The 22,434-nt window shown below is 40.7% G+C and overlaps 1 protein-coding gene across 20 annotated transcripts in view; it reads right to left on the bottom strand.

Moving 5' to 3' along the window:
• Positions 1-22,434, bottom strand: part of BBX (BBX high mobility group box domain containing) — a 141,024-nt gene that overhangs the window by 37,094 nt on the left and 81,496 nt on the right. For 16 of the 20 annotated variants that reach the window (XM_040054298.2, XM_040054336.2, XM_040054312.2 and 13 more), the window contains 4 exons: positions 18,641-18,839; positions 13,317-13,384; positions 7,359-7,439; positions 5,100-5,180 (listed from right to left, as the gene is read on the bottom strand). In XM_040054298.2, coding sequence (XP_039910232.1) covers positions 5,100-5,180; positions 7,359-7,439; positions 13,317-13,384; positions 18,641-18,839 — 429 coding nt within the window. Of the gene's footprint in view, positions 1-5,099; positions 5,181-7,358; positions 7,440-13,316; positions 13,385-18,640; positions 18,840-19,193; positions 19,278-22,434 lie in introns of those variants that run through there. The other 4 variants (XM_040054363.1, XM_040054342.1, XM_040054320.2 and 1 more) reach the window with 2 other exon arrangements.

A 22,434-nucleotide genomic window follows, 5' to 3' on the forward strand; every position in this document is an offset into this window, starting at 1 on the left:
GACTAAGTGAACAAATCATACCTGTTGCTTAAAAATACGCACTATTAGTTGTTAAGGTTAACTAAAACTCTCCTAGAAGGTCTGGTCAGTATTTCCCATTTTTTAGACACAGAAGAGGACCATCTGTCCTCAAAGGCACTTCTTGTTTCACTTTCTTTAGTTTTGAAAAAGGAAGTAAGACCTATGTCTGGAGATCAAATCTAGCCTTCCAAAGAGCTGTTGGTGTGCCAACACCTGTGATGAGCAAATAACTACTATTACCACTTTAAGAAATTGCTTTTATAGCCCAATTTTTCCAGACCCGCTTTCCGGTGCAGCATTATGAATTCAGGAATACAAGAATTATTATTATTTGTGATATGTGGCCTTTTTTAGCATGGCAGTGCGTGGTAGTATTTGACCTGGAAGCCTTAAAAAGCCTTGGGACAAAAAGACCGATGTTTCTGTGCTATCTCCCTCACCACAAAAAATCACACTTCGGACCATGATTAGACAGGTAGTGACAGGACAAGGGCAACGGTTTTAAGGTGAAAGAGGGCAGGTTTACAGCAGATGTTACGAAAAATTCCTAATTCCGAGGGTGGTGAGGCACTGGAACAGGTGGCCCAGAGAGGCTGGTGTTCAGGGCCAGGCTCGATGGGGCTTTGAGAAACCTCATCAAGAGGAAAGCGTACCTGCATGTGGCAGGGGGCTCGGAATGAGATGAGCCTTAAGGTCCCTTCCAATTCAAATCATTCTATGGTTCTATGATCTTCTAGATGCAAAAATTATCGTGTTTGCCTTTTTCCTTGTAATTATTATTATTTTTTTTTTTTAAACTGGGTTATTTGAAGAATTTATCTTTCAATTACCTGACAAATAATTTATTATTACACTCCCCACTGCATCCTTCTCCACCAAAATCCAGGACATCCATTCCACTTAAAGCTATTTAAAATACAGTGAATAATATTCAAATGTACATTAATAGTGATTTTTAATATTAAACTGAAGTATTTCAACATCCTAGTTTTGCTTTGAGACAGTTCAGTGAACCTGCTCAGGACCCCACTTGACTAAGTGATCTTGTACATTGCACTTTCCAGGAAGATGCTCTCAACTTTTTGTCTTTCTATTATAACAAATGCTCATCTCAATGATTTTTTTTTTTTTTTCAGCACAATATGAATGGCAGAAAAAGGATAGAAAAACACCCCCACACACTGAATTATAACTTGAGAACATACAAGCATATCTTGCCTCCTAATGCAGAAAGTGAGGAAAGAGTAAAGAAATTCTGACAAGACATCAGGTGTTCCTAACAAAATGTGAGATCTTTATAGTACTAAAAGAAAGAGAGGAAGCAGACACTTCATATGATGAAAAAAAAAAATCTTTTTAAGAGTTAAGAAAACAAACAGCAGGCAACACAAGCGTGCAACTCATTCTGATGAAGTTACTGGCCAAACATCAGAAGGAGAAGAATGGCTGATCAATCAGGTCTCAGTGAGATTACAGATCCCATTCCCTGTCTTATGAACATCTTCCAGCCTTAATTAGAATAATCAGAACCTCCAGTACTACAACCACAAACAGCCCTTTACTTACATAGAGGTTTAACTGGAGGATCATTAGGATCAAGTTACTATCTTTTATTACAATACAGGTGTGATTTTAACTACTATATTACAGTACAGTTTGCAAAAGAAGCATGCTACTACTTTTTCCTCCTAGAACAGGCATTTCATTTCAACATAAACATTTTTAATTTCAGTATGTGGGCAAAGGGCAAATACATTTGTCTTTACCTGGGAAGATTACAGCTTTACATACAGGAAAGCTGAAAAACACTCACTAGTTTTTACACTCCCAATTTCAAGTCATTTTGACAAAAAGGTTTGGATTCAAACTTCCTGTTCTGCACAGAAATAAAGAGAGAGCAAACCTTCTCAAAGTGAGAATGCAGCAGGGACAAAAATCATCCTCAGGCATGCCTTTTTCCTTAAATGATAGTAACATGCTGGACTCGGGAAAAAAAAAAAATTCGACCTTGTTGCATGCTGCACGTGACTTTTTTTTTTTTTTTAATTAAATTACCTAGAGAAAAAAATTAGAAAAGCTGCTGAAAGCAAGAAGTTTGGTGTTTGTGGATTTGTTTTATTTTTAAGACGGTTGAACTAGCCGTTCTTTTGCTTCCATACTCCATAAGCCCTTTTGTTAATAATGAATAAGAGTTTAGGAAAATAAATCCAAGAGGTACTCATCTTTCCTCTCAAGGAAGCAATCACCACCATCTGTTCACATTTGCCAAACACAGATGCAGTAAGACCAAGAGAGCAAGGGGTCCCATCTGTTCTGCTTCCCTCTCACGGCAAGGAAGGGGACAGTGACCAGCCCCTGTGAGCAGACAGCCTGTGTCCCTAAGGAACACGGACCACTGCTCAGAAATCACAGCCTTTCCATAAAGGTTCAAATGAGAAGGACAAAAGTAGGGCCAACTACTTGCATGGTCAGAGCAGCATGAGAAAGCCGACTGTGTAACTTGACAACAGTCCAAACTACAAAAAGCTCTTATGAGGATGTCACATCATCTTTGAAGACCTCTAAGGCACTTTCCTGCGCACCCACAGGACCAAACAAAGTCTTGCTCCCAGGATTTTCATCATCTGTTGTGGCAAGTCACAGGGCAGGCCTCATTAGCCATATCCTGAACAGCTTTAATTGACAACTAGAGCACTTGAGCTAGACAACCCAAGATGAAAGACCAACTGAGGCTGTAAAGACAGCAAGAATCCCATGCTACTCCAGACATAACGAGCTGTTTCTGAGTGACAGGGCACTTGTACTCCTGGGGTAAAGGTGTCTGTTTTAAATGACAAACCTACTCAATGGGATCACTGTCTTCACAAAGAGGCACTCTTACTCACCCTGCTGCAAAGGCGGTGAAGAGAAAGGCAACATACGAGGAACACCCAGCCAGAACCAAAACTGAGCTGGGATGGCTGCCAGAAGTCTCCAGGCACATCAGACCAGAGCACACTTTACATTTCTTCACAGGTCTACTTGGCTACTGGTTAAATAACTACTTTCTCTCCCTCTCTTTTTTCTTTTGTAGCACTGTACATTGCTGACAGCAGCCCACTGCAAATTGCCTACCATAATTTAGGTCACTAAATGCAGTAATGAGTTCATATAGACAAGGTGCAGTAAGAAGTGGCACAGTAAGGAACAGGACTTTTGCCAAATTTGACAAAGACAGCCTGTGCAAATGAAAGCCCTTATAGCTGAAAGAGCACAAGCAGTTTTAATAGCAGGGGAGAAAGCTTAAAGAGGTTCTGTATCATGCCCAACACTTTCCCCAGGAGCAACCTAAAAAACACCATTAGAAAAAGCAGCTTAGAAAAACACCATTTCTCTGCCGCTGTAGATAAAAAATGATGTTCATCACTGTCATTAAGGTTTCACAGGAAGAGTAACCACAGCTAACTAGGCGGGTTTTAAAAATTTTGTTCTTTTTTTTTTCCTCCTTTCCAGATTTCTGTCTATTTCCAGCCACAGAACAAAACCAACCCCTCCAGACTGCACGCACATTTAAATATTTTTACAAGAAAAAGAAATTAACCCTGACTCTAAAACTGTCCTCAGTAAATCCTAATTAACTTTCTAAGCACCTCTTCTACCTAACATTTCATGATTCATATGTGCACTCCAGTGTGCCAAAGGAGCTCACTCAGCAGTGGCATGCAACTCAATGCACTGTCACATCCGTATGACAATCTTCAGGTTTGTCATTTTGTTTGTTCAATTAGGAGAGGAAATGATTTTAGGTTCTGTGAAATTCTGAGAGTATGGCTAAGCCAGGTTTTACATGATAATTTAAGAATGTTGTACTTAATGCAATACATATTCTGTTCAACTCTGCAGATATCCAAAATGACAGATTTTTTGCAACTAAGTTAGAAGATTCACTTGCAGTATCACTCCAGCATTTTGCAATAAAATTAACAAGAAATGTTCTCCAGTTTGTATCTTTTAACTTCGTTTAGAAGTCTGGCTTCAGCACATAGTTTTATCCTGCTCAGTTCTACTAATTTTGTCAAAATAGCTTTGCAAATTGACTTCTAACTTTGAAAAATGTGGCACATATAAAAACACCGTCATGATTAGAGATATTAACTCTATTGTATCTTTTACAGGGGTGTTTGTAGCCAGGTATTTTCTGGCACCTGAATCAGTAAATTGATTTATTTTCCTTGGCCCTCCTAAGAAAAACACTACGGCAGATTCTAGCCAAGCTAAAAACACAATGTAAACTATTAGCTCAACATTTCACAGACAGAAGTGTGTGGTATGTAGCCAATCCTCTGTAAACACACAGAATAACAGAGTATCTTTTAATCCCTTTATGCTCCTCTGCAATAGCACCAGCTCCAATCCCAGCCTTTTCAGACACACACAAAATACACCTGTGGCTTAACTGATTCGGCAAGCAGTATCAGACTCCCCCAAATGGGCAAGAAGAGTATATGTGTGGAAAGTCAATTCACAGAGGCACATTCAACACATGGGAGAAAATCCTAAAAGCAGCATTTCACGAACTCCAAATCTTCAAAAGGTTACGTATTTATGGGAAACTGATAGGTTTGATAAGTCACCACCTAACAAGGCTGTTTAATAACCTTGTGGTTGTTGTGATAAGCTTCCTTTGACCTGCAAGGATTCTTCAAGTGATTCCTGCCTCTAGGGCAGTCACCATTCCGCCCTGCTGCAGCCTCTTCCATAGGCACTGCATAATGTCACTTCAGAATGTCTTTTATTTGCTGTTTTCTTAGATGTAAATTAAAAGGCCATTTGGATACTAAATCTGCAGTGATCCTTTGGGTATGGAAGGCTAGGTAATATTCACAAGCCCAGTATCTCTCAGCCGGTAGAACTGGCCAACATCTCATCTCAACCTATCACTGGTTATTCCCCCCATGGCTTTCTCAACACAATGCTGTCAGGAGACATTCATCTCCTGATGGGAAACCCTGATAAGACAGGGTGCTTAATATTCAGTGACAACTCTTACGGGTTCCTTGCTTCCTCCCATCCTCCCCCACCACATTCAGCCATTATACCTCAGCAAACTGAAACAATGCAGACTCCTCCGTTTGTTTTACTGCCCCCAGGACTCCAGGCTGTGACGTGTTGGAAGAGATCTGTCAGGAAAACAATTATGCTTGTATTACCTAACTCTTCAGTTTCAGTATCACACTTCAACACGCTAAATTTATAATCTCTCATAAAAAAGACTCCTGGTATCCAGAGTATGCAAACGAGTACCAACACACCCTTAGAACAAACAGTATCTGCTTTCCATGAAACACATAAACAGGTAATCTGTGAAATGGTAATCTCGAATTATTTTTCAGAAGGAAAATCTCTCCTAGGATCAACAAAACAGGCTTTTTTTGAAGGGCTTTTATTTGCCTGCTGATATGTCAAAGAAGGGTTAGCAACAAATACTTAACACTATTGTATTTCACAGTTCAGTGCAAGACCTGAAACTACAGAATGGTGGTGATGACAGGGCACATATTGCTACTCACCACAGAAGGTAAGTGTGGACAAGAACACAACGTGTGCAGGTATTTTGAGCTACCAGATCTATCCAAAACACTAAGGTAAGTGCATTTCATATTGTTTAACTTGTGCCCACTAGTTTTGTTGCAAATGACACCTCTGATTAATGTTAGACTTTACTACAAATACCATTTGTTTTGCCACTGACATACATACCTACCATGCACTGGTTAGGTGCACCCTCTCTACAGGCTGCTTAACATCCTTGAAAAATAAGACCAGCTAATTTGCATTTGTAATTACTGATCATCAGTAAGCTACTTCTAAACCCTATGTTTTAGCAGTGCAGGTGAGCTTGTTTCCTGGCACCATTGTAATTTTTCTTCAACGGGTAAGGAAAAGCCAGAGGTCAGAAGCCCTCAGCAAGGGCATATCTGGCAGCACAGAATTCCTGCCTACTATCACACGGGTCTGTCACTTCCCTCCTTCAGCACTGTAAAATGAACTGAAACAATTAGGTGAGCTGGTATTTGTCTCACTCTTTAAAAGATTCAGCAGTGAAATTCAGTAAGACATTGCTCTACTGGCAGCATAAGCACACAGAAGTATCTCAGAAATATGGGAAAATGGATGTTGAATCATCACCACAGAAGTGTCGCAAGTTATACTGGAATTAACCAATTCTAAGAAGCCTCTAAGTATTGCTTTTCATTGCTGGCACACCAGGCATTTCCTCTTCCTCAGAAGGAAGAAAAAGCCAGCAGGCTGTTTAAGAGCCTAATTACAGGTTATCTACTTCATTCTGGCCATTACCTTTAACCAGAAATAAAGGATCTGTGCTTCTATTTAATTCTAATACATTTGAAAGACTCAGATCTTAAGCTGGAACTCAAGGGCCTGTGCGCTGATGTTAAAATATCCAACTGAAAGGAAAGTCCTATTTCCTGTGTGTATCTGCTCCAGAAGTGATGATGTTTTAGGGAGGAGTATGGTGCAAAGGCAATGAATATTAAAGATTCACAGCTGGTGTGAATACAGGCAATAAAAAGCCCCTACTACAACAGAATTTCTTTCCATATACCCTTACTTAAAAACTACCCAGTGTCCTGTAAAATCAGTATCTATACAACTAAATATATCTGTGTCATGTATTATGACTGCTTCAAAAGCTGGAACAATTCCAAGAAACAAGCGATGCTTGCGGAGGGACAGAGTTCCTTGCAATCTCATTTTTGTCATATTATTTACGTTCAGTGAAACCCATTAAGACTTGGATATTTTCTCTCTTCAAAGAGCAACACACACACCACAGTTCCACTTCTAGCAGTATCTGGAGTATGTTGACAAAAATATTGTACACTGCACAATTAAAGCACACTTGCATAGAGCTGTTTGGTGGTTCTAGAAGCAAATTTTGGAAATTTAAGAACTACAATTACTTTGGATGGAGCCGATGACTAAAGCAGCCACAATAGATTAGAAACACCCAAATTAACACCCAAACACACGTTATAACCTTAGTTAGTTAATAAGGCTCTAGTTTAATACTCAGTACAGGACTGACATATCTCCAAATTACAGCTTAAACCACAGCTCCATTACTGCACTTGGGTTTCCACCATGCTCCTAAACACTCTCTCTTGCACTTCAAGTCTGATCAATCCGATGAACGATTCAACAGCATAAGCCTCAAAATGAGGGAACCAATATCAGCATCAATTTTGTTAAAGACATTTGATTTCTTTTCAGCTGGACGTCAGACGCTTCTTAAAAAGAAACACTTAGAAAAAAAACCCCTTTTTAAAGAAACTCACCTCTGCAAACTGAAACAATGATGACTTCTGACAGGCTTCTGTAGAATCAGATGCATCAGACTGGCAAGTACTGGAGGAAACCTGAAACAAGGAGCGTGCAGAATAAGACCTCAAAGGTGCTTCTCTCAAGCTAAAAACAACAGTGAGCAAAACAAATCCTTTAAGAGAAGTACAAGCTAATCTTCCACAGTCCTGGAAAGATTAAATCATATTTATAGATAAAAATACGGTTTAGTACCCATTTTAATGCATTTGAAAACTGTCTTAGAAAAAGACCACAAAAAATACCAGGTTTTTTTTTTTTTTTTTTCTCCTTTTATGATTCTGAACTTGTCAGAATAGTTTTATGCAATAGAATACTCAATAGATTATACTGGACTACACACATAACTATCTTGTATTGGTGACGCTATCGACACTGCTAGATCTGTAATTTGTGCTATATTTCTGAGTAAGATGACTTAGAAGGTTAAAAATTTTGAAGACACAGTTGATGACAGAAATACTTAGAAAAATAATCTCCACTCATAACAGCATGAAAATAAGTAAATAAGGGTAGCACAAGCTTAAAAGTTCTCAAATCATGTATCTAAATGTACATTTTAGGGGTGCTTTTGAGAAGCAGTGCAAGATAATCATTATATCTGGAAACAAAATGCAAAGAAATGACTGTTGAAAACCCTTATCTGAATTAACACAGATCTTAGCTATGGTATTCTTATTAGCTAGAAATATGTTAAACAATATTCTGTAAAGGAATTCTATCAAATATGATACATTAAGTGTCATATTTGAGTGTAAAAGATGTACAAGTGTAACTCCTAAGAGAATGAGGTACTGTTAGTACAAAATAAGGTATGTAGCATGGTTTGTAAGAAACAGGAAAAAAAAGGAGGGTACGTAAGATTTTAGAAAGAGTAACAGGATGGAATTTTTTTCCCAACAACTTTTTTTCCCCTAAAAAATTCAGTTTATTTAAAAGATTCAAAACTAAACGTGGGGCTTCTTCTTATTCATTACCTAAACAAGTAAGCCAATAGCTTTTACTGGTGAGATTTAGCTACTGACTGCACCTGTTGTTAGTAAGCACAAAGCCCCACAGCACACACAGGCATGCAGCACGTGCACCTAGCCCTGCTGCTCCTGCTGCTGTTTGTCTGAGATCCTGAAGCACTGCAATAGCAACAGCAGAATTTGCTTTCAGGAATCTGCTACCCATGCTCCCCTGGAAACACTAAATCCAAGTGTAGTGATTTGCAGGCCAAGGGGAAATAATACCAACGTGACAGTTTGCTTACATACACAAACAAATTTGTGTCTTCCTTGCCATAAAACCGAGCAGCAACAGTGACTGCTGCGATCTGTATTTGCACCATATTTATTAAACACTGAGCAGGATGTTTTATCAGTGTACTATGGGAGTACAGCAACCCAAAGGGCTAATAAAGAATGTATTTTTAATGTCCACCTTCTGCCTTTTTAGTAGGTTGTGCCACTGTTTTCACTGATGTAATGTTTATTACTGACTTGTATCATCTTTCTATATAATCTTTTTAAGTTGTCTGCCTCAACAGTAGTCTGGCCTATACCAGGAAAGCATCTTGCTGCTTTTGAATGACCCATCTCCGAAGGTCTGCGACTCTGCAGAGGTGTAAATATGTAAGGTCGCTGCTTGCACGTCTGAGCACTCGTTTGGTTATTTTAGGTGACTGTGCTGGTGGGATTCTTAATGGAATAACCAAAATTTGGACTTGTTTCCCGCATTTTCTGCAGTTCAACCAGCTGCCTTACACCGCTCAGCTCTGAGTTTGGAGCGATTGAGCCACGGACCCCAGGAGCACCATGCTGGAGTGGCAGTGCCCTTCCAAGAGGGGCTATCCCAGCTCAGCCCCCGTAACATGGGTGCTGTCAGACACTCAGCAAGAGCCTTCTTGCTGCCTCGGGGGCTGGGCACAGCTTGCACACCCGGTGGTACAAGAACCACTTGCTAGGGGAGGTGTGAAGCCCAATTCTCCACAGTTCTGTGAGCAGAGGACAGATTGTTGGTGCTCAGTAACTCAGTGGAGATTTGTGGTTAGAACCACCATGCTTTTCCTGTCAGTTCCTGCTACTCTTAAAAAACTTAATGCTGTTGCCTTTACCTGGCAGAGAACTAATATGAGCTTCTTCTACTCTGCTACTCCCCAAACATTCTTGATCTATGGGAAACTTATCTCTAGGACTTCTAACCTTTGCCAGGCTGAAGCTGATCAAAGCATAAAAATAATTACCAGAGGGAACAGATGCACAGATAGGCTCATTTTATACATCTCATTTCCCGCTCTACAAAATGTCCTCAACATCCCACTTCTCCTGTTTCTTCCTCCCAGCCTTCCTTTAAGCTGCACTGAGAGATTTTTCACTTCTGATTCACACTTTGCACACACCCTGCATCACATGCAAGACAGCCTTTGCTCTCAAAAAGAAGGAAACCACAGGCCTTCCTTTCCCTGTAGGTTATCCTAAGCTGCTCTAAAACGATCACAGCCAACAAGGGCGGCGGAAAACCCCTGGGACAGGCACGCTCTGAGCGGTGCGAGGCGTTAGCGCTGGGAGACAGGCAGGCTCCGGGGACGCTCCGGATTTCGGGATTTCTGGGCAGTAAGCTACAGAGAGTCCACTAGGTGCTGCTGTAAGGCAAGGAAAGGGCCTGATGGACGAGTAAGGGAGAGGAGCTGGGAGGTGAGCGGGCGAGCAAGGAGCGCCGCTCACCCAGCTTCAGCCTTGCTGCCAAATAACCTACGGCGAGGACCAGCCTTTGCCTGGCAAAATCGCAGCAGCCGGAGCAGACCCGTCCGGCATCTCTGCTCAGGCGTTCAATAAAACATGCTCACACACCCCTGTCTTGTGTAACTGAGGAAAGCACCCAAATATCCATGTCCTTTGCTGACCCGCCTGTAAGGTCTGTAGCTTCTCTTGCCGATCTGCTTAGTAACTCCAGCTGCTGCCTAGAAATCCATCATCCACCAACAATGAATTCTGTTACCAGAAGAGAAAACTCTCTATAACAAAAATTTGCAAAAATGGGAACATACTGGCAACACACAGGGATGGCAACTGAAGCCTCAAAACAATTTTGAAATATGACGGTTGTGCCTCTTCTCATCCTCCTGCCTGCAGGCCACTTGGTTACCTGACATATGGGCTTCTGGCAACTTGAAGATTGAACACCCCACTTGAAAAACCCCTATCCATTCATTTAGCATACACTTGGCAGAACATCAGCAGGTGTTGAATATTTTTCACTGGATTAACAGACCTCTAAGTACAACGTCCTTCATCCTCTCTCAAGTGCCGAGCAACGCCGTGCCAGTGCTGCCCACCCCTCCACTAACAACTTTAAGATTGTAAGAGTACGGAACATCTGTGCTTACAAGGCCACCCAAGGCTGCATAATCATATACACACACAGCAGTCGATATGCAGGTTGACAGGTAATCCTGTGCCTGGCAGATCTCCAGTTCAAGAAACATGTATGTGTACATGTATCTTAAGTGTAGACACACACTTTAATGATTTAGACTACATGTTATAATTAACGTAAAAATTTACACTACATGTTATAATTTATAGCATTCTTTAAAATATGACACTGTCTGTCCTTTTATAAAGAACAGAAATGCTTAGGGCTTTAGAAGCATAATGTGTATTTATATACTCATGTGCATATAAAAATACCTATTTTCTCCATAATAAAGCAACTTCTGAACCTCTCACTACTCTGTAGTCACTTTAGTACACCATATTCTCTCCCATGTGGATACCAACTAATAAAACACAGGTGACTCCTCTCCACTGAAGAGCAAAGCAGCTTCCCAGCTCTACAACGAATTCTTGATCTGCTTTCTGAGTCTGTCATACCATCTCCTAGCATGTTCTAGGTGCTAAGCTCCCAGGTGCTGCTTGAAGTGTGAGACCCTAAGCATGGAAACCCAACCACAGATTCTCCTAATGGTATGCAAAGATGACCAACGTACATCTCTTCTGTCTGCACACCTGAGGGTGGGAAGACAGAAAAGCTGTTCAGTTATTCAAGTCTAAATGAGTTTAGGATCATTACTGCATTTGAGAAACACATGGCTAAGAAATATTTGCCCTGTATCTATTCACCACTGAAACATATGAAAATAAAGGAAAAATGGAAGACACAGCAGGGCTGCCACACAACAGAAACTGAGGAAGTCTCTCAGCACCTGGACACACAGCTGGAGACTTAACTGCTGCTAAAAGGCAATGAGGAGGACTCACCTTTGTTCAGTCCCTCTAAGAATACCAATCACACCAGTTGATCTGCAGGAGGTATTTTACAACGGGGACCCACAAAGAGAATCAAAGATGCGCAGTTTCCTGGGAAAGTGCTCTGTCCCTTAACCACTTGTCAGATAGGGTAGGACAATTAAAACACAGTAGCTCATTAGTAAGTGTGGGCTAAATTATGGCTCATCACGATTCTAACGGTCCCCCAACTAGTTTTGTCTAGGCTGTATTTATGACAATTATTTTGCTCTACATTCTGGGGGAAAGCAGCTTACTTTTTGATGTGGAGGGCCAGGTTTCAAAAGAAGACTACAGGCCCAGAAGAGTACAGCGTAGTTTATACATAAAGTGAATATTTCATCACAAGTCACATTGCACACTTCTGTCAGGAAAAATGGGATTTATTGAGGCACATGGGAAGCGTATCTTTTGATCAAAATAAAAAAGTTCTGATTAAAAGAACCTCCATGCACTAAAACAACCACGTAACATGCTTTCTGATTTAACTCCAAATCTACATGTAGATTTTTTTTCCTGTACTACCATCTGAAATCATACTACTGAGAGTTTTGTTAAATCAAGGCACCTCAGCTCTCAAGGTCACAGCAAAGACCCTTTTTAAAGGAATGCAGTAGCTTTGACTACAATATACCTTCCCTCACATTTAAATGTAACAACATAATAAAAGCAGCTTCTACGCTCCAAGCTGAGATTACAAGTTTGAGAAGTACAGGACAGTATAATTTTACCACAAAATATTGTATTTCTTTTCACTTCTCTGTCAACTTGGCTTGAGTATTTCTTATTTTTCATGCTGCAGCACAGAAGGCCAGTACCCCCACAGCACAAAACTTCCATGGTTAAAACCGGTCTGCAAAGCATTGAGGAGTCCTGGCAGTACAGGAGCAACACATCTCAAATGCACTACACATATAGATTATATAGGAATAGATTACGTTAATTATTACTCTTCCTCTCTATTAAAAACAACTACAAAAGAGAGCTCTTTCCTAGAGCTAGGGATCTATGGCAGTGACTACTTATTGTACCCAATAAGAAGCCACCTTTTGAGTAATTTTCAAAGTTGGCCTAAAAACCAGATGATATTAATAATCAGAAAGATCAGAGATCTCTGCACTACTGAAGATATGCACAAACACTTACTAGACCCCTTTGTAAAAACAAAGAACACTTTTGTGACGCCAACTGAACTACAAACTTCTTTTTAGACGTAAGGATTTCGTGAATAGGAGCAGACTGCAATACTTCAATTACCTGTTAGCACTTGCATGGTTTCAGAATGCATAGGCAATGACTTCTTTGTAAGAAATTGTTTATTTATCTGCTAGTGCCAAGGCCAGTTGCTGAGGCACTGCACAAGCATATAAAATCCTTGCCCAGAAAAGCTTGCAAACCACCTGCTTGTTAACAAAGTCACTGTATTTCAACCCTTTTACCTCTGACAATGTCTCTTCATGGGCCAGGCTTGACTGGTGTGCAGAAGTATCAGCAGAGCTAATACTAAACCGTGCTCAACCTCTACATCCCCAGCTGAGGTTACCTGAGATGCATCCTAACTTTCCTTCCCTACTGGTCAAATATTCCTCTTACAAGCCCCTTAAACGGAGAGCTTGTGGTGAGGGAAAGAAGAGAGCTCCTTACCTCTTGTGCAGTAAGTGCATGTTCCCCTGCTAGAAGCAGCATACTCAGGCCTCCCATTTGTGTAGGATCTGTTAAGAGTAAAACAATCTTAAGTCGATTCATTTGTTTGTTTAAAAAACCTACCACTTACACCACTAAAGCCCCAGATGACTACTTGTCACAGACACTCTCAGCAAGCTGCCATAAAAGGCAGTTCAAGAGAATCACAAATAACCATTTCTGTACCCTCTGGGAAGGCTTTCAAAGCTGTTTGAAGGATTTAATTGGATTTGTGTGCTTAACACCCCATTGCATGGATTTACAATTCTACTGCCAAAGGTTTTATGTACTGCAGAGATGAATATCTTTAAAACAGCAACTGTAATGATCTCATACATAAATATATGCAAAGATGCTCTAATAATGAACAGGTTTGTAAGTTGGTGGATGCTCCTTACAAGGGAGCAGTTCCTTCCCTGGCGACCCAACAAATAAAAGGATGGAACAAAACAACATGATCAAGCTCTGAAGCAAAATTTTTATTCTTGTTTCTCTTTTAATTTAGAGCTGTATTTAGTGGTGAAAAGTGCCAGCCTGACAGCTCTGAAGCATGAAGCCAGAACAGCACGAGCACTGGCCAGGCAAGCTGCCTGCCTACTTGTTGCCCTGCCAATACAATATATAACTGAGGAATGTAAAATGGAGATATAAATGTTCTTTATCCAAGTATTTGATACTGACAGCTTTCCCCCTCCAGTCTTCCTGCACCTCAGGAGCTCAGGAAATGACAAGAAGTGAAAGCAATAAACTCTGACACTGCGTTACTCATGCAGTAGCTTTTCCACTCCGAACAGTGGTTGCTCTTCATCACTGTGAAGACTAATTGTCTGATTTTGGGAGACTGCCTTGGGAGCAACGCAGGCTCCTGATTTAACAGTGTCACGTAGAGACAGGGAGACAGGCAGTGGCCAAATGCCTCATACAACAGCCGCAATGTGAGTGGAATTTTTTGATCTTTTCAGCTGACGTGGGCCAAAGCTGTACCTGTGAACCTCCAAACGGTTTAGTGCTACAGATCATGATCCAATTCATGGAAACACTCATCAATGCTGGTTAATTCAATACCACAGATGCTGCCCAAAGTTTTCCTGCACACAGCATCTCTCACTGACATTCCAAAGGTTAAGTTTTTTCAATAGTCTTTTAGAAGGGCATTAAATAGAAACAGAAGAAAACAATATAAATACACCAGGCTCATTCACTACCTCATTCACTACCTTCACAGGATAGAAGAGTGGCTTATTATTAAATAACATTATATAGGCATCCTAAATAGCACCTAGCTTCAAACCAAATATTCAACTGGAATTGAAATTTTCCTTCACCAATAAACACATAGAAAACATGTCAGGGGTTTTGGCTTTTTAAAAGTAGTTTGCCTTTTTAAATACAAAAAGGGGGAAAAAAACCCCCACACTTCTTTGAAGAGACAAGGCACTACCAGAAGTGTAGGATCTAGTAACAAGAAGAGACACAGAAAATGTCAAGGGCCAGTAAAGATCTAAGCACAATTCATAAGTGAAGTGATCCCATCAGCAACAGCACTTTTTGCCATTCAAGCAGTCGATCAGAAACCATTCATTCCTTAATTTGGAGGAAGCGGAGAGGAGGAGATCTCCAGGCCCACCATAAACTTATTGAGCCCCATATTAAACAGTAAGGCCTTGGCTGGTTGCTTCCCACTTTCTCTACTCCCTTTAGAAGGCATTTGCAGGATTCAAATCTTCTAAGCACTAAGGGCTTTCTTCCAGGTTTTAGCTTAAATGTACTCAGGGCCAGGTAGTACATGTTTTTTCTGGTACCCACATCTCTAGGATTAGTAACTGTTTCCCTAAACAGTATTGCCCTTTTCTGCATTTACAGGACTTGTCCTACTCTTCTTCCACTTGTTTTCCTGGTCTAAACAATCAAAAATCTCCCAATGTCATTAAGCACACCCATCTCCCATCTTTTCAGCAATTCCTATAGCTCTCCTCTGCAGTTATCTCAGGTGTAGCTCATCTTTCTTGTATATGGATGACCAGCAAGTGCAAGCACATCAGATGAGGGGGTTCCTGAAAACACTCTGCCTGACAAACTGCAGTACAGCACTTTCTTATGCTGCATCACCTTGATGACTCCCAGCCGCTCTCTAGTGCTTTATTTTCATTACCTGTTGGTCCTTTTCCCCCCTCCCCAGTTTTGGCCAGCTCCAAAACACCCAGTCCATGACTGTAAAATTCTTGCCCCTCTTCTGATTATCTTTTTGCTTTTCAATTAAGTAGCTTATCACAAGAGAAACAAAGACAGAAGTGTGGTTTAGTGTTTTTCTCCCCAGATAAGCATATACTTAAACTGTTTATTTAAACATAAAAATTAAGGGGAAAGAAAAAAGAAAAGCTGAATTAGAAATAGGAGTTTAATGTGATGCTTAAACAACTTGAACACTTATGCTGCAGCTGTAGCAGAGGGTTGATGCTTAGATGTCGGCTCATGATAAAAACCAAAATCCTTCCACTAAGGTTTCCAATTACAAAATAACTTCACCTAAGGGAAGACAAAATGTACATTTCCAAACACTGCCATATGCTTATAGTGCCTTCTCAGCACAATAATGTTTCTCTTCTGGCACTAGGAGCTTACTGCTAAGAGGAAGAATTTTAAGGAGTATTTTACAGCATTTATTCTTAAATCAACAGTACAGGGAAAATAGCACACACATTTGACTTGCAGAATGGCAGGCGATTCGTGACTTTCTCAACAGCTTTTAATACTGATGAAACTTCAAACCATCTCTCTGTTTGGGAATGACATACTTTGTTAGTACTGGGCTGGTTACAGACTCAGCAGGCTGGCTTGTTCATCACAGCCATTTCTCAGTCAGAGGAAACAACAAACTGAGAAAGCACTAAGCAGGAAGAAGCCCAGCAGGAACCAGCTTCAACCCTTACCTGGGTGCATAATTCTTTCTAAAAAACAGAAACTGTGTTTCCATAGGGATATAGCCTACTCTAGAAGTGTCTTTCTTCCAGCCTTTGCCTCACCAAAAAGGATTTTGGCATGGATGGTTTTCTTCTGAAGCAAAAATATGCATATACTGGGAAACTCACACGTTTGTACGGCAAAGCTTTTGCAAATAGCAGTGTTCTTTGCCCTACACAGGTGAAGCATATCATGAGAAAAACATGCTCAATTACAGCTTCCAGGAGGGATGATCAAGGGCACCACTAGTTGAGTCTGCAGGTCAGAAGCCCAAAGCTTGTGTCACACCTCAGCTTTTTGACATAATGGTAGGTCAGCGTGACAGACTTAAATGTGGCATGGTTACTCTTGTAAAGCCAAAAGAAGGACAGAAACAGCCTGGGTGGGACTTAGAAAAACAAAGACCTTACTCTCTACATATTAGATTTTCCAAATTAAAAAATAATACACAAAAAGCAATCAAAACATGATTAGCAATGACCAACAAATTTCCTGGCATGATTCTAGACTTGTATAAACCCTGTCCTGAGGAAGTTACTTGCCTTGAAGACACAAGTGAATCAGTGGCATTGCAAAGGTAAAAGTGTTTATGAGGTGGTTCAGCTACATTTCAGTTTGTCAGCTAGCATACAGCCTGGATTTTAAAGGGATTGTACTAGGTGGAAGAGTGAGAGCTCAATTGAACTATCATGTGAAGTCAAGCAGAGAAGAGCACAATAAATATATTTAACATGAACTGGTATATAGCTGACAAAGCAATAATCCATTTGGCACGACACACTTGTCATGATGTGGATGCTGCTAACATCTCTGTCAGAAGCTGTCTTTATTTTATTAGCTATTCTTATACCCAAGATATTGCCAGCCTTCACCAGCATGAGGACTGGAGCAAGATCCTTATGAAATACTATGCTCATTGCCTCAACCTGCAGGAAAAAAAATCCCCAAACTATCACTAATGCTAAAGGACTTTCTTCAGAAATGAATGGCTCTATAGATGAACCAACGGATTAGTTTCTAATTAATTCTTAATTTCTCTGTCCCCTACTCTGACAGGTGTTGATTCAAGACCTCTGTACTCAAAAACTTGACATTAGGCTGCAGCAGGAGCACTGGGGGATGGATGAGAGGTAGATTAAAGCTTGTTAACTGTTCTTTGTGTTAAACCAATAAATGTTTAAGGAGCACAGAAATGATTCCTCTAAAAGCAAAAGCAGAATGGTCTGTAGGTGCTTATGATTTTTGGAACTGCTCTCCCATATACCAGAACCACGCAGAATGAAACACTTTTATTTTGATCACATTTCACAGTTCCTTAAAAGCCAGAAGAAATTGCATTACAGGAAATTTCATACCACTACACTAAGGTATACATGCCTCTTTATCCCATTTCATTCTTTTGTACTTGTTCCATAAAACTATTTTCTACTCTCCAGCTCACAATCTCTCTAAGCAGAGAAGTCCTATCTGCTAGACACCTTTCATAAACCAGGAAGCATAGGACAGAGTTTTTATTTTTATAAATACTGACACATCTGAAACTTTAAACAAGAAAGGAAGAAAAAAAAAAAGGCAAGTAATTGGGAATGTTTTTTTTTAAACCTTGACCGCTAGGTTCTTAAGCTGCTAGTATTTAACATTAATGTCCCTGTATTTCAAGGTCATGATTACAACAGTTTTGCTATTTATGGATATCAGTGAGAGATTATCTGCTTTTCATTAGTTCAGGCACTCCACCTACACTTTTTCACATATTTCTTTTTTTTTTTTCTTCAAATGTTTAGAAGTTTAGAATTTGCTCCTCCAAGATATAATGGGCAAAAGAGCACATTTAAGTGAAATTAAATTATGCTTCTCTTGATTTAAATACAAAAGTGTTAGCCCCACTGGTACACAAGAGTATTAACATATCCAACTTGAGACACCTGTAAATTATTTTTTCAAACAGTAAATTACTAAAAACAGTAAAGCATTCTATGACAGAGAAACAGAATACACACAATCAGCACCTTCCTTTTTGACCAGTGAATAGAAGTCTCTAACAGCAGACAAACTGGAATTGAAAATCCATCAAATCTGGGCCGTACAGGGGGTGTAAGTTAGGATGCCTCAAATGTGGACTTGACTCTTGAAAATAAATAATGCACTACAGAAAATTCTAGAAAACTGTTACACAGAGGTTTAACTACAGTTTTGGCAAGTTAATCTGGGACATTACAGTACCGTGTGTAGTAAAGAAAACAGATATCCCAATTCAGTTTCAGTATCACATCCCCAGACAAAATGAGGATGCTACAGCTGAGTACCATGGATGGAAATCTCACCTGCCATCCCAAAGTTAAGTTGTGGCATTTCTTCACTTTTGGTTACTTTCTTTGGGCTTGGTAAGTCTTTTGCAGAGTCTGATGCAATGGCCCATAGTTTCTTCCTGTTTGTAACACTCGATGCCTGGGTTTTCACAGGTTTGTTGGTTGTGGGGCACCACTTGTACCCAGGGTTTGCTTTCATAAATGCATCCTTGTACTAGAAAAGAAAACAGAAATTATCAGTCATTACATTATACTCTACACAGGGTAACAGAGCATACTGCACATAAGAGGATGTGATATAGTAACTAATCCTTAAATATCTTGATTTTTTAACAGTTTAATCACATGCTTAGAGTCCAGCTGCCAACACAATTTGCTAAGAAATATTAAGATAAGGAGAGTTGTATCTATAAAAGTGGATTTTCTCTTTCCTCTCCTGAGGGTCTATTATCCAGAGCAGGCTGAAGTTCTGATCCTGCAAGCTGCTCCCCAGTGCTTGTATGCTCGTGCTCTGATGCTTGAACTCTTTGCAGGTTTACTTTCTAGTTTAAATTAAATAAAAACACACATTTAGCAATAAATGAAGCATGATGCTTTGTACTCATCTCTAATAGTTCTGCTTTATAATATTTGAGTATATGGTTTCCCAAACCAGGCACCGAAAACAAATTGCAAACAGTATGATGTCATATTCAGTATCTTGTGATACACCATCCCAGTGCTCCTTCCAAAATGTACCATGCTGTATGGCTGCATAAAACAAACTGTGACCGTTTAAAACATTCTTTGGCCTTGAGCACCCAGCACACATCTCAGTTGTCTGCTGTGTTTTTGGTATGAGGCAGCAAAACAAAGGAAGCCAAACTACACATGGCAGGGTGGAGGAAAGGGTCCGGATCCCAGTTTGGGGGATGGGGGAAAGGACCAGGATCTATTTTATTCACGAAACAAAACACCGTTTTCCGAGAACTTTACTGCCCACGTTAAACCAAGATTTGTTAACAGTCCCAGAAAGACTGCATTTCAGTATTTTACACGTGTTGCTATGCAAGGCTGAGACCTGGCAAATCAGAGGAACATGCCACACATTCCAGCTGCAGATGTTTGCCTAACAACTGATAGGGGTGTACAGCACTTGCTGCTGCGGGAGCCTACCCAGCCAGTACCAGCGCTCAGCTCACCCACAGGGAGAAGGAACCCAACACCCCTTCATGACCGGGCAGCTCTCAGCGGCAGCAAAGACCACAGGAGCGGCTTTGTGCTTGGAAGTACATGGCAGGGCAGATGCAGGAAGCTTGTTCTGTGATTATGTGTTCCCACCCACACAGCTGCCATCAGTCCCAGTCATGGCACGGAGCAGCACCTATGTCTCATGCACATGCATCAAGAGAAACACAGGAAAAAAAATTCCCCTGGCCATCATATACAGAAATAGCACTGCAAGCCTTGTCCTCTGCTAGAGTCACTACAGCGTTTTCCCAGCTCAACAGTCTGCCTTGTAGCAGGGTCACCATTGCACATGCACTGCTCGCTTTCATTTCTGTCTTCACCTTTGAGCTGGCACTTGCTACCTCCAGACCGTAGCACAGATAAAAACCTTTCGGTTTGCAGGAAACACAGCACTGTGTGAACCCTGTTGTGTGAAGTCTTGTATTTATAGCAATGGCTATAAATAATAAAAATCTGCAGGGATCACTGACCCACATACACACTGTATTTTCTGAATAGGGTGTATGTATTAAATCTGCAAAGTAAGGTCTGAGACAGTGCTCACCTCACTCCTTTTCCCTTTCCCTCAGTTTGCTTTGGGAGCTCAGTATACCACAAAAATAGCCTGGTGGAGGGAAGGGATAAGGAAGGGGAGGGTAAGGGAAGAGGAGGAAAGGAAATACACGACAAAGCAGCTTTGCTTCCCATTGTTAAAGCCACAGCCCACTCACAAATCATGTTTCCAGCCTGCAGAGTAAAAAGCACAGTCGCTAGCAATGAGCTACGTAAGCTCTTCATATCAGCAATGCTGCTTTGAGTAATTGAATTATTCTATTGAGTAATTTGACAAGCCGACAGGCTGCCCATCAAATGAGAACTAGAATGCATGCCATTTGTGAGACGAGGCTGCAATAAGCTCTTAATCAGTTTTCAACAAGAGCAATTCAAGTGAGCTGGTCTATTAATGTCTTTTTTTTTTTTTTTTTTCTCCTCTGCAAAGCCAAGAAGTGAACATTAACTGCAGTTTCTGAAGGGAAGGGAACAAACTGAGGGAGGACAACTCATTGGAACTGCTCAGTTTCAACACATAAGACAAAAAACCAGAAAATTTAAAAAGTTAAACAATGACCAAGAAGTACTTTTTGTAAATGCATATAGGGCCTGATCCAAATATTAAAAACCCTTTTGGTATTGACTTTTGTGACTACCAGACCAAGGCCTAAAACAAACAGATTTTGCTTACTGGGTCATGAGAAGATAACTTAAATGAGCTACATGGTAACAAGAAAAGGTCAAAGACAATAGTGGAGTCTACTGCTTTCCTCGCTTTAACTGCAGTAAAGCAACTTAATACAGCCAGATTAAACAGATGTCTAAAACTGATTTAAAAAACCCCCAAACACAAGCAAACCAAACCAACCAAAGGAAAAAAAAAAAAACAACACCAAACATTAAGTACCTAACCTGGAACACAAAGACACCACTTTGTTTTCCACAACAAATGGCAGGGAATGCTCAGCAGGGTCATGTTCTGAAGTTTCAGGTAAGAAATAGAACAAGATGTGTTTGTGGGATTGGCCTGATGTCTTATTTCTGTTTTGTGAAAGCTTGGAGAATGTTATGTTATGCAGCAGGATCAGTGCCACTTCAGAACTGAGGTTAAAACTCCCCAAGTTGCTTTCATCACCAAATAAAAAAAGATTTGCTTCCTCTACTTGTGGTAGGAACAGGAGCTCACAAGTGGATTCCAGCTACACTCAGGCTAGCTGTTAGCACATGCTTAATTTTAAATGTATGCTATTAAATGTCACATGAATCCCAGAGACCTAGCATAAAAAAAAAAATTCCCCAGAAAATACAGCGCTCCATTTTCCACTTCTGAAGGATGCAGGGTTCGCATTACACACACTACAGTCCATACGTCAGCCAGTGGACTTGTCAAACTCCAGCCAACAAGCCAGGACATTTGTCCCCTCCCACCCTGAGGCAGCTGCCAAAGCAGTGGCACTGCAAGGCCAGCAAGCTCCCAGTCTGGCTGACTGGATGGACCTGAGACACCACGGGCCAAGGACCAGCAGGGAGAAGCGTTCAGCTCAGCCACTGAATGGCAGCAGAATCGCACCATCGGTGAGGTTGGAAAAGACCTCTGAGATCACTGAGTTCAGCCTACAGACCAACACACCTTGCTAACTACACCATGGCACTCAGAGCCATGTCCAGTCTTTCCTTAAAAACACCTTCGGGGATGATGACTCCACCACATTCTGGAGCAGCCCACTCCAATGTCTAATCACATTTATCAGGCTGCTCCCTACAGGAAACAATCCTGACTGCCTGGATCATGCTGATGCAGAGACATATTTAAAAATGAAGTGTCTTCTAGCAATGGAATAGGGCTTGAACAGTAACAATCTCAACAAATAGTTTCTAAGGCAGCTGAACATTCCCAGGAAGTTCTGTAAGAGTTAACAGAAGAACACTACCCTTATTACTGAAGTGAATAAAAATGCTGGTGCATTTTTTTGAGTGGCCAGATTAATTTCCCTCAGTGGAAGAAAATGCTAAAAAGTAGAGCAACACTTCTGAGTGTGTATCTTTTT

The sequence above is a fragment of the Hirundo rustica genome, chromosome 2 (assembly GCF_015227805.2).
Source record: "Hirundo rustica isolate bHirRus1 chromosome 2, bHirRus1.pri.v3, whole genome shotgun sequence".
Taxonomy (NCBI): domain Eukaryota; kingdom Metazoa; phylum Chordata; class Aves; order Passeriformes; family Hirundinidae; genus Hirundo; species Hirundo rustica.